Genomic DNA, 12,459 nt, shown 5'->3' with positions numbered 1-12,459 from the left:
TTGGAAGGGTCCTAAAGGGGAAAGGGGGGTCCCATTGATGGGGGGTCCCCATTGATGGAGGGGTCCCCATTGGAGGGGTCGTAAAGGAGAAAGGGAGGTCCCCATTGTTGGGGGGTCTCCATTGGAGGGGTCTTAAAGGGGTAAGGAGGGGTCTCCATTGATGGGGGGATCCTAAAAGGGAAAGGGGGGGTCCTCATTGGAGGGGTCCTAAAGGGGGAAGGGGGGGGTCCCCATTGATGGGGGGGTCCCCATGGATGGAGGGGTCCCCATTGGAGGGGTCTTAAAGGGGAAATTGGGGGGTCTTAAAGGGGAAAGGGGGGATCCCCATTGATGGGGGGGTCCCCATTGGAGGGGTCTTAAAGGGGAAAGGGGGGGTCCCCATTGATGGGGGGTCCCCATGGATGGAGGGGTCCCCATTGGAGGGGTCTTAAAGGAGAAAGGGGGGGTCCCCATTGATGGGGGGGATCCTAAAAGGGAAAGGGGGTGGTCCTCATTGGAGGGGTCCTAAAGGGGAAAGGGGGGGGGCTCCCCATTGGAGGGGTCCTAAAGGGGAAAGGGGGGTCCCCATTGATGGGGGGGATCCTAAAAGGGAAAGGGGGGGTCCCCATTGGAGGGGTCTTAAAGGGGAAAGGGGGGGGTCCCCATTGATGGGGGGGTCCCCATTGGAGGGGTCCTAAAGGGGAAAGGGGGGGGTCCCCATGGATGGGGGGGTCCCCATTGGAGGGGTCCTAAAGGGGAAAGGGGGGGTCCCCATTGATGGGGGGGATCCTAAAAGGGAAAGGGGGGGTCCTCATTGGAGGGGTCCTAAAGGGGAAAGGGGGGTCCCCATTGATGGGGGGGTCCCCATTGGAGGGGGGATCCCATTGGAGGGGTCTTAAAGGGGAAAGGGGGGTCCCCATGGATGGGGGGTCCCATTGTGGGGGGCTCCCCATGGATGGACGGGTCCCCATTGGAAGGGTCCTAAAGGGGAAAGGGGGGGTCCCCATTGATAAGGGGTCCCATTGTGGGGGGGTCCCCATGGATGGAGGGGTTCCCATTGGAGGGGTCCTAAAGGGGAAAGGGGGGGGCCCATTGATGGGTGTACCCCAGAGTGTGTGTGGGGGGCATTGGAGGGGTCCTAAGGGGGAAAGGGGGGGGAATGGGGGGTCCCCCATTGATAGGGGGCTCCTAAAGGGGAAAGGGGGGGAGAAAGGGGGGTTCCCATTGATTGGGGGGTCCCCAGGGGGTGCTTGTGTTGGTCCCCATAAGGGGGGGGTCCCACTGGGTATGGGGTTGTCCCTGGGGTGGGGGGGGCCCTTGGTTGTGGGGGGGTCCCCAAAAATTGGGGCATCCCCATTGGGGGGGTCCCAAAGGGTGTCTCCAATGGCGGGTCCCCATTGGGTGCGTGTGGGGGCCCATTATGGGGGGTGTACCCATAGGGTGATGGGGTCCCCATTAATTGGGGCATCCCCATTGGGGGGGTCCTAAAGGGGTGTCTCCAATGGAGGGTCCCCATTGGGTGTGTGGGGGGGCCCATTATGGGGGGGTACCCATAGGGTGATGGGGTCCCCATTAATTGGGGCATCCCCATTGGGGGGGTCCCTAAGGGGTGTGGGGGTGTCTCCAATGGAGGGTCCCCACTGGGTTTTGGGGGGGCCCATTATGGGGGTCCCTATAGATGGGGGGTCCCCATTAATTGGAGCATCCCCATTGGGGGGGTCCCAAAGGGTGTCTCCAATGGAGGTTCCCCATTGAGGGGGGGGGGGGGCATTATGGGGGGGTACCCATAGGGTGATTGGGTCCCCATTAATTGGGGCATCCCCATGGGGGGGGGTCCTAAAGGGGTGTCTCCAATGGAGGGTCCCCATTGGGTGGGGGGGGCCGTTATGGGGGGGTACCCATAGGGTGATGGGGTCCCCATTAATTGGGGCATCCCCATTGGGGGGGTCCCTAAGGGGTGTGGGGGTGTCTCCAATGGAGGGTCCCCATTGGGGGGGGGTCCCATTATGGGGGGGTCCCCATTAATTGGAGCATCCCCATTGGGGGGGGTCCCTAAGGGGTGTGGGGGTGTCTCCAATGGCGGGTCCCCATTGGGGGGGGGTCCCATTATGGGGGGCTCCCCATTAATTGGGGCATCCCCATTGGGGGGGTCCCTAAGGGGTGTCTCCAATGGAGGTTCCCCATTGGGGGGGGGTCCCATTATGGGGGGCTCCCCATTAATTGGGGCATCCCCATTGGGGGGGTCCCTAAGGGGTGTCTCCAACGGTGGGTCCCCATTGGGTGGGGGGGGCCGTTATGGGGGGGTACCCATAGGGTGATGGGGTCCCCATTAAATGGGGCATCCCCATTGGGGGGGTCCCTAAGGGGTGTGGGGGTGTCTCCAATGGAGGGTCCCCATTGGGGGGGGCATTATGGGGGGCTCCCCATTAATTGGGGTATCCCCATTGGGGGGGTCCCTAAGGGGTGTGGGGGTGTCTCCAATGGAGGGTCCCCATTGGGGGGGGTCCCATTATGGGGGGCTCCCCATTAATTGGGGCATCCCCATTGGGGGGGTCCCTAAGGGGTGTCTCCAACGGTGGGTCCCCATTGAGTGTGTGTGTGGGCCATTATGGGGGGGGTCCCCATTGCATCGAGGGGGGGTCCCCATTGCTTTGGGGTGTGTGTGTGGGGGGTGTCCCAAAGGCAAACCCAGCCCCACACTGTCCCCTCCATTGGGGGGGGGGAGTGACCCAAAGGGGGGGGGGGATGGGGATGATTTTGGGGTGCAGCCCCCCCCCCCATTAATGGGATCCCCCCCCCCCCCAGATCATCCAGGAGATCCGGAGCCTGTTCCCGTTCTTCGGGGGGGGGTACCAGGGCTGGAAGGATTCCGTGCGGCACAACCTCTCCTCCAACCCCTGCTTCGCCAAGGTGGGGGGGCCCCTATGGAGGGGTATGGGGGGGGGCCCCACTTTTGGGGTGAAATTCCCCTTTTTTGGGGTGTAATCGCCCTTTTTTGGGGTGAAATCGCCCTTTTCTGGGGTCCCTCTTGATTTTGGGGGGGGGGCCATCATCTCCATGGGCAGCATCTGCTTCCGGGGGGGCAAGATTTGGGGGTCCCCGTATGGAGGGGTATGGGGGGGGTCCCACTTTTGGGGTGAAATTCCCCTTTTTTGGGGTGAAATCACCCTTTTTTGGTGTGAAATCGCCCTTTTCTGGGGTCCCTCTTGATTTTGGGGGGGGCATCATCTCCATGGGTAGCCTCCACTTTGGGGGGGGGGCAAGATTTGGGGGTCCCCCTATGGAGGGGTATGGGGGGGTCCCACTTTTTGGGGTGAAATTTCCCCTTTTGGGGTGTGAAATCGCCCTTTTTTGGGGTGAAATCCCCCTTTTTGGGGGTGAAATCGCCCTTTTTGGGGGTGAAATCGCCCTTTTTGGGGTGAAATCGCCCTTTTCTGGGGTACCTCTTGATTTTGGGGGGGTCCCCTCTTCTCCATGGGCAGCATCTGCTTCTGGGGGGGCAAGATTTGGGGGTCCCCCTATAGAGGGGTATGGGGGGGGTCCCACTTTTGGGGGTGAAATCCCCCTTTTTTGGGGTGAAATCGCCCTTTTCTGGGGTCCCTCTTGATTTTGGGGGGGGGGGCATCATCTCCATGGGTAGCCTCCACTTCGGGGGGCAGCAGGATTTGGGGGTCCCCCTATGGAGGGGTATGGGGGGGTCCCACTTTTTGGGGTGAAATTTCCCCTTTTGGGGTGTGAAATCGCCCTTTTTTGGGGTGAAATCCCCCTTTTTGGGGGTGAAATCACCCTTTTTTGGGGTCCCCCTTGATTTTTGGGGTGGTCCCCTCTTCTCCATGGGCAGCATCTGCTTCCGGGGGGGGGGAGGCAAAATTTGGGGGTCCCCCTATAGAGGAGTATGGGGGGGTCCCACTTTTTGGGGTGAAATCCCCCTTTTTTGGGGTGAAATTGCCCTTTTCTGGGGTCCCTCTTGATTTTGGGGGGGGGCATCATCTCCATGGGCAGCATCTGCTTCCGGGGGGGCAAGATTTGGGGGTCCCCCTATAGAGGGGTATGGGGGGGGTCCCACTTTTTGGGGTGAAATTCCCCTTTTTGGGGGTGAAATCCCCCTTTTTTGGGGTGAAATCGCCCTTTTCTGGGGTCCCTATTGATTTTGGGGGTGGCATTGTCTCCATGGGCAGCCTCCACTTTGGGGGGCAGCAAGATTTGGGGGTCCCCCTATAGAGGGATATGGGGGGGTCCCACTTTTTGGGGTGAAATTTCCCCTTTTGGGGTGTGAAATCGCCCTTTTTTGGGGTGAAATCCCCCTTTTTTTGGGTGAAATCACCCTTTTTTGGGGTGAAATCGCCCTTTTTTGGGGTCCCCCTTGATTTTTGGGGGGGTCCCCTCTTCTCCATGGGCAGCATCTGCTTCGGGGGGGGGGCAAGATTTGGGGGTCCCCCTATAGAGGAGTATGGGGGGGTCCCACTTTTGGGGGTGAAATCCCCCTTTTTGGTGCTGAAATCCCCCTTTTTTTGGGTGAAATCACCCTTTTTTGGGGTCCCCCTTGATTTTGGGGGGGTCCATGGGCAGCCCCCACTTCCGGGGGGGGTGTTGTTCCCCACTTCCCCCCCCCCCCCATTGCTGGGCTCACACTTGGGGGTCCCAATGCCTTTTTGGGGCTAAACCCCCCGATTTTGGGGCTCTGGACCAAATTTGGCCCCGATTTACCCATTTTTGGTGCAATTTCCCCATGTTTTTAGTAATTTACCCATTTCTGGGCTGTCTGAGCCCATTTTGGGGTCGGTTTCCTCAGTTTTTGAGTGGTCCCTGCATTTTGGGGGATTTATGCTTTTTGGGGTGTTTTGAGCCCATTTTGGGGGTGATCTCCCCATTTTTTGGACATCTAAACCCATTTTGGGGGAGATAAACGTGGTTTTTGGGGTGCATGTCCCCATTTTGGGGCTGATTTACCCATTTTGGGGGGCGATATTCCCTTTTTTGGGGCTGATTTACCCTTTTGGGGAAGTCTGAACCCATTTTTGAGGTGTCTATGTCCATTTTGGGGGGATTTACCCATTTTTGGGGTGCATGAAGCCATTTTTGGGGGCAAAATCCCCATTTCTGGGCTGTGTCTCCATTTTGGGGCTGATAATCCCCTTTTTTGGTGGGTCTGTGCCCACTTTTTGGGGTGATTTAACCATTTTTGGGGTGTTTTGCCCAGTTTTTAGGTGTCTGAGCCACTTTTGGGGGTGATTTACCCATTTTTGGGGTGTTTTGCCTGGTTTTGTACTCTCTGAACCCACTTTTTTTGGTGATTTATCCATTTTTGCAGTGTTTTGCCCAGTTTTGGGGTGTCTGAACCCACTTTTTGGGGTGATTTATCCATTTTTGCATTGTTTTACCCAGTTTTGAGGTCTCTGAACCCACTTTTGGGGGTGATTTATCCATTTTTGCAGTGTTTTACCCAGTTTTGAGGTCTCTGAATCCACTTTTTGGGGTGATTTATCCATTTTTGCAGTGTTTTACCCAGTTTTGAGGTCTCTGAACCCACTTTCTTGGGGTGATTTATCCATTTTTGGGGTGATTTACCCATTTTGGGGGTGTTTTACCCAGGTTTTAGGTGTCTGAACCCACTTTTGGGGGTGATTTACCCATTTAGGGGGTGTTTTACCCAGGTTTTAGGTGTCTGAACCCACTTTTGGGGGTGATTTATCCATTTTTGGGGTGATTTACCCATTTTGGGGGTGTTTTACCCAGATTTTAGGTGTCTGAACCCACCTTTTGGGGTGATTTATCCATTTTGGGGGTGTTTTTCCCTGCTTTCAGGCGTCTGAACCTACTTTTGGGGGTGATTCACCCGGTTTTGGGGTGTTTCTTTCCATTTTTGTTGTGATTTACCTGGTTTTGGGGTGTTTTGTCTGGTTTTCACATGTCCGAACCCACTTTTGGGGGTGATTTACCCATTTTCCTTGTGTTTTACCCGTTTCTGGCTGTTCTCCCCATTTCTGTTGTGTTTCACCCGTTTTGATGCTGGTTTCCGCATTTTTGCTGTGTTTTCCCCATTTTCCCCTTATTTTCCCCGTACTTTCCCCATTTTCCCCTTATTTTCCCCATTTTTTGCTGTATTTTCCCCATTTTCCCTGTATTTTCCCCATACTTTCCCCAGTTTTTGCTGTATTTTCCCCATTTTCCCCGTGTTTTCCCCATTTCCGTTCTCCTTTCCCCATTTTCCTGCTCTTTTCCTCATTTCCCCCTTATTTTCCCCATACTTTCCCCATTTTTGCTGTATTTTCCCTGTATTTTCCCCATACTTTCCCCATTTCCGTTCTCTTTTCCCCATTTTCCTGCAGTCTTGCCCCATTTCCCCCTTATTTTCCCCTTATTTTCCCCATTTTTTTGCGGTATTTTCCCCATATTTTTCCCATTCCCGTTCTCTTTCCCCATTTTCCTGCAGTTTTGCCCCATTTCCCCCTTATTTTCCCCATATTTTCCCCATTTATGCTGTATTTTCCCCGTATTTCCCCCATTTCCATTCTCTCTTCCCCATTTTCCTGCAGTTTCGATCCATTTTCCCGGTATTTTTCCCCATTTTCCTGCAGTTTTTCCCCATTTCCCCCTTATTTTCCCCATACTTTCCCCATTTTTGCTGTATTTTCCCCGTGTTTCCCCATTTCCATTCTCTCTTCCCCATTTTCCTGCAATTTTGATCCATTTGCCCGGTATTTTTCCCCATTTTCCCGCAGTTTTTCCCCATTTTCCTGGTATTTTCCCCATTTTCCCACAGTTTTTCCCCCTTTTCCCGGTATTTTCACCGATTTTCCCTGCATTTTCCCCATTTTCCCGGTATTTTCCCCATTTCCCCTATATTTTCCCGCAGTTTTTCCCGGTATTTTCCCGCAGTTTTCCCCCATTTCCCCGGTATTTTCCCCAATTTCCCGGTATTTTCCCCAATTTCCCGGTATTTTTCCCCATTTTCCCTGTATTTTCCCCATTTTCCCGCAGTTTTCCCCCATTTCCCCGGTATTTTCCACAATTTCCCGGTATTTTTCCCCATTTTCCCTATATTTTCCAGATATTTTCCCACATTTCCCCTATATTTCCCCCATTTCCATTCCCGCTTCCCCATTTTCCCGGTATTTTCCCGCAGTTTTTCCCCCTTTTCCCGGTATTTTCCCCATTTTCCCGGTATTTTCACCCATTTTCCCTGCATTTTCCCCATTTTCCCGATTTTTTTTTCCCCATTTTCCTGGTATTTTTCCCCATTTCCCCGGTATTTTCCCCATTATCCCGGTATTTTCCCCATTATCCTGGTATTTTTTCCCATTTTCCCGCAGTTTTTCCCCATTTTCCCGGTATTTTCCCCATTTTCCCGGTATTTTCCCCATTTCCCCGGTATTTTCCCCATTTTCCCGGTATTTTCCCCATTTTCCTGCTGTTTCGATCCATTTTCCCGCAGTTTTTCCCCATTGTCCCACAGTTTTTTCCCATTTCCCCGGTATTTTTCCCCATTTCCCGCAGTTTTCCCCATTTTCCCGGTATTTTCCCCATTTTCCCTATATTTTTCCCCATTTTCCCGCAGTTTTTCCCCATTTTCCCGGTATTTTTCCCCATTTCCCGGGTATTTTCCCCATTTTCCCGCAGTTTTCCCCCATTTTCCCGGTATTTTCCTGCAGTTTTCCCCCATTTTCCCTGCATTTTCCCCATTTTCCCGGTATTTTCCCGCAGTTTTCCCCCATTTTCCCGTTATTTTCCCGCAGTTTTTCCCCATTTTCCCGGTATTTTCCCGCAGTTTTTCCCCATTTTCCCGTTATTTTCCCGCAGTTTTTCCCCATTTTCCCGGTATTTTCCCGCAGTTTTCCCCATTTTCCCGCAGTTTTTCCCCCATTTCCCCGGTATTTCCCCCATTTCCCCGGTATTTTCCCGCAGTTTTTCCCGGTATTTCCCCGGTATTTTCCCCATTTTCCCGGTATTTTCCCGCAGTTTTCCCCCATTTCCCCGCAGTTTTTCCCCATTTTCCCGGTATTTTCCCTATATTTTCCCTATTTCCCCGGTATTTCCCGGTATTTTTCCCCATTTTCCCGCAGTTTTTCCCCATTTCCCAGGTCAGTTTTTCCCCATTTTCCCCCATTTTCCCGTTATTTCCCCGCAGTTTTCCCCATTTCCCCGCAGTTTTTCTCCATTTTCCCGTTATTTCCCCGGTATTTTCCCCATTTCCCCTCAGTTTTCCCCCATTTTCCCGTTATTTCCCCGCATTTTCCCCCATTTCACCCCCTTTTTCCCCCCTCTCCCCCCCCAGGTTCTCAAGGACCCCTCCCGCCCCCAGGCCAAGGGCAACTTCTGGACCGTCGACCTGAGCCGCATCCCCTCGGGCGCGCTGCGCCTGCAGAACACCCCCGTGGCGCGGGGGGGCGCTGCCGCCTTCCCCCCCGACCTCACCCCCTTCATCCTCCGCGGATGCCGCCCCCCCCCCCAAAACCCATCCTCCTCCCCCCCACCACCCCCCCCTCCCCCCCGCAGCTCTTTCTCCATCGCCTCCCTATTGAGCGACCCCCCCCCACCCCCGCTATGGGTCCCGTCCCCCCCCCCCCCCCCAACCTCCTCCTTGGGGGCAGCTCCCCACTTCCTACAGCACCGCCGTGGCCCCCAACGCCGTGGCTGCCCCCGACGGCCCCCCCGTGCTGGCTCTGCGCTGGGGGGTGCTGCCCCCCAACAGCCCCCCCTTGGCCCCCCCCCATAGCCCCGGGCCCCCCCCCAATAAGAGCGTTTTTGACGTCTGGCTCAGCCACCCCGCTGATGCCGCCCCCCCCGCGTTACGTTGACGTTTGGGACCCCCCCCCACACACCCCACACCGTGGTACCCAATAAAGAGGATGTGGGGGGACCCCCAAGGTGATGGGTGATGGGGGGAGGGGAGGGGGACACCCCCCCCGTGAACCCCGAAATCTCTGTACCCCCATATCCATCCCTCTGTCCCCACATCCATCCCTGTATCCCCATATCCATCCCTGCACCCCCATCTCCATCCCTGCACCCCCACATCCACCCCTGCACCCCCATATCCATCCCTGCACCCCCATATCCCCCCCTGTACCCCCATATCCCCCCTGTACCCCCACATCCATCCCTGCACCCCCATATCCATCCCTCCACCCCCACATCCACCCCTGCACCCCCATATTCATCCCTGTACCCCCATATCCACCCCTGTACCCCCATATCCATCCCTGCACCCCCACATCCATCCCTGTACCCCCACATCCATCCCTGCACCCCCATATCCACCCCTGTACCCCCATATCCATCCCTGCACCCCCACATCCATCCCTGCACCCCCATATCCATCCCTGCACCCCCATATCCACCCCTGTACCCCCATCTCCATCCCTGCACCCCCATATCCATCCCTGCACCCCACATCCATCCCTGTACCCCCACATCCACCCCTGCACCCCCCTCACCCCCCTGTTCCCCTAGCTCCGGTCCCTTTGCACATCAAAGCGCCGCCGGCACCGGGTGATCAATAGCGATCGATGGTGATTGGCGGGTGATCGATGGCCATCGATGGTGATTGGCGGGTGATCGATAGCGATCGATGGTGATTGGCGGGTGATCAATAGCGATCAATGGTGATTGGCGGGTGATCGATAGCGATCGATGGTGATTGGCGGGTGATCAATAGCGATCGATGGTGATTGGCGGGTGATTGATGGCCATTGATGGTGATTGGCGGGTGATCGATAGCGATCGATGGTGATTGGCGGGTGATCGATGGCGATCGATGGTGATTGGCGGGTGATCGATGGCGATCGATGGTGATTGGCGGGTGATTGATGGCCATTGATGGTGATTGGCGGGTGATCGATGGCCATCGATGGTGATTGGCGGGTGATCAATAGCGATCGATGGTGATTGGCGGGTGATCGATAGTGATCGATGGTGATTGGCGGGTGATCGATGGCCATCGATGGTGATTGGCGGGTGATCGATGGTGATTGGCGGGTGATTGATGGCCATTGATGGTGATTGGCGGGTGATCGATGGTGATTGGCGGGTGATCGATGGTGATTGGCGGGTGATCAATAGCGATCGATGGTGATTGGCGGGTGATCGATAGCGATCGATGGTGATTGGCGGGTGATCAATAGCCATCGATGGTGATTGGCGGGTGATTGATGGCGATCGATGGTGATTGGCGGGTGATCGATGGCCATCAATGGTGATTGGCGGGTGATCGATGGTGATTGGGCGGGCGCTGATTGCGTCACCGCGGGGGGTCCCGGGCCCCGATAACGCCCGGAGCGGGCGGCGCCGCTGAGTCCGCGCCTGCGGGGAGCGGGACGGGGCGGGGGGGTAGAGCCGAGCACAGCCGAGTACAGCCGAACAGAGCCGAGCACACCCGAACCGAGCCGAGTACAGCCGGACCGAGCCGAGCACAGCCGAACACAGCCGGACCGAGCCGAGCCGGGAGGCAGAGCCGAGGACACCCGAACTGAGCCGAGTACAGGCGAACCGAGCCGAGCCGGCAGGCAGAGCCGAGCACACCCGAGCCGAGCCGAGCCAAGCAGAGCCGAGTACACCCGAACCGAGCCGGACTGAGCCTACCCGAGCCGAACCGAGCCGGCAGGCAGAGCACAGCCGAACCGAGCCGAATGGACCCGAACAGAGTCGGGAGAGGCCGGGAAGAGCCGAGGAGACCCGAACCGAGCCGAACAGACCCGAACTGACCCCGAACCGACCCAAACAGACCCCGACCCGACCCGAACTGACCCCGAACCAACCCGAACTGACCCGAACCGATCCGAACAGACCCGAACTGACCCCGAACAGGCCCGAACTGACCCCGAACAGACCCAAACCGACCCGAACCGGCCTAAACCGACCCCGACCCGACCCGAACTGAACCGACCCCGAACAGACCCAAACCGACCCGACCCGACCCCAAACAGACCCGAACTGACCCCGAACCGACCCGAACTGACCCCAAACCGACCCGAACCCCGAACCGACCCGAACCGACCCGAACCGACCCAAACCGACCCCAAACCAACCCGAACAGACCTCGAACCAACCCGAACCAACCCGAACCGACCCGACCCGCTCCCAAACAGACCTGAACCGACCCGAACGGACCCGACCCGAACCTACCGCAGCCGAACAGACCTGAATGGAGCCAGGTCGAGCCGAGCTCTGCCGATGGAGGGCATGGAGCCAGGGCTGCGACTGGGGGTGCTGGGAGCACTGGGGCGAGGGACCGGGATGTACTGGTCTGTACTGGGCTGTTCGTGTCTGTACCAGGCTGTACTGGGCTGTATAGGGCTGTACTGGTCTTACTGGTCTGTTTTGGTCTTTACTGGGCTCTGTAGGGCTTTACTGGTCTGTACTGCTCTGTATTGGTCTGTAGAGGGCTGTACTGCTCTTACTGGTCTGTACAGGGCTGTTCTGGGCTGTACAGCTCTGTACTGGGCTGTACTGGGCTGTATTGGGTTGTACTGGGCTGGACCGCTCTCTACTGGTTAATACTGGTCCGTACTGGTCTGTACCAGGTTGTACTCAACTGTATTGGGCTGTACTGTTCTGTATTGGGCTGTACTGGTCCATACTGGTCCGTACTGGTCTGCACCTGGCTGTACCGGGCCATACTGGTCCATACTGGTCTTTACCAGGCTGTACTGGTCCATACTGGTCTGTACTGGTCCGTACCAGTCTGTACTGGTGTGTACCAATCCATACTGGTCCGCACCAGGCTGTACTAGGCTACGCTGGTCCATACTGGTCTTTACTGGGCTCTACTGGTCCATACTGGTCTGTACCGGTCCATACCGGTCCATAGTGGTCCGTACTGGTCCGTACTGGTCCGTACTGGTCCATTCTGGTCCGTACCGGTCCATACCAGTCCATACTGGTCTGTATTGGTCTGTACTGGTCCATACTGGTCCGTACTGGTCTCTAGCAGTCCATACTGGTCCATATTGGTCTGTACTGGTCTCTAGCAAACCATACTGGTCCATACTGGTCCGTACTGGTCCGTACTGGTCTCTAGCAGTCCATACTGGTCCATACCGGTCCGTACTGGTCCATACCGGTCCATACTGGTCCATACTGGTCCATACTGGTCCGTACTGGTCCATACTGGTCCGTACTGGTCCATACCGGTCCATACTGGTCCGTACTGGTCCATACTGGTCCATACCGCTCCATACTGGTCCATACTGGTCCGTACTGGTCCATACTGGTCCGTACCGGTCCATACCGGTCCATACTGGTCCGTACTGGTCCATACTGGTCCATACTGGTCCATACTGGTCCATACCGGTCCATACTGGTCCATACTGGTCCGTACTGGTCCATACTGGTCCATATTGGTCCATACCGGTCCATACCGGTCCATACTGGTCCGTACTGGTCCATCCCGATCCCTTACCCCGCATCCACCACCTCCCGCCCGCCAGGTGGCGCCTTTCCCCTCCCGCTGCCATCTTGGTCGCGTCCTGTCCCCACCCG

General features: G+C 56.4%; 1 protein-coding gene across 1 annotated transcript; it reads left to right on the top strand.

Moving 5' to 3' along the window:
• Positions 1-2,784: 2,784 nt before the first annotated feature.
• Positions 2,785-8,777, top strand: FOXH1 (forkhead box H1; the record flags this gene model as incomplete). The annotated part of the gene is made up of 3 exons (XM_062611796.1): positions 2,785-2,889; positions 8,255-8,425; positions 8,571-8,777. Coding segments are annotated over 3 exons (483 nt in total), but the record flags the coding sequence as incomplete, so codon positions are not given.
• Positions 8,778-12,459: the final 3,682 nt, after the last annotated feature.

Source organism: Pezoporus occidentalis, unplaced genomic scaffold (assembly GCF_034315485.1).
Source record: "Pezoporus occidentalis ecotype Australia unplaced genomic scaffold, CSIRO_AGI_Poc_V1 ctg1579, whole genome shotgun sequence".
NCBI classification, from domain to species: Eukaryota; Metazoa; Chordata; class Aves; order Psittaciformes; family Psittacidae; genus Pezoporus; species Pezoporus occidentalis.
Note: the sequence above shows the minus strand (reverse complement) of the source record. Positions and strands in the feature narration are given on the sequence as shown.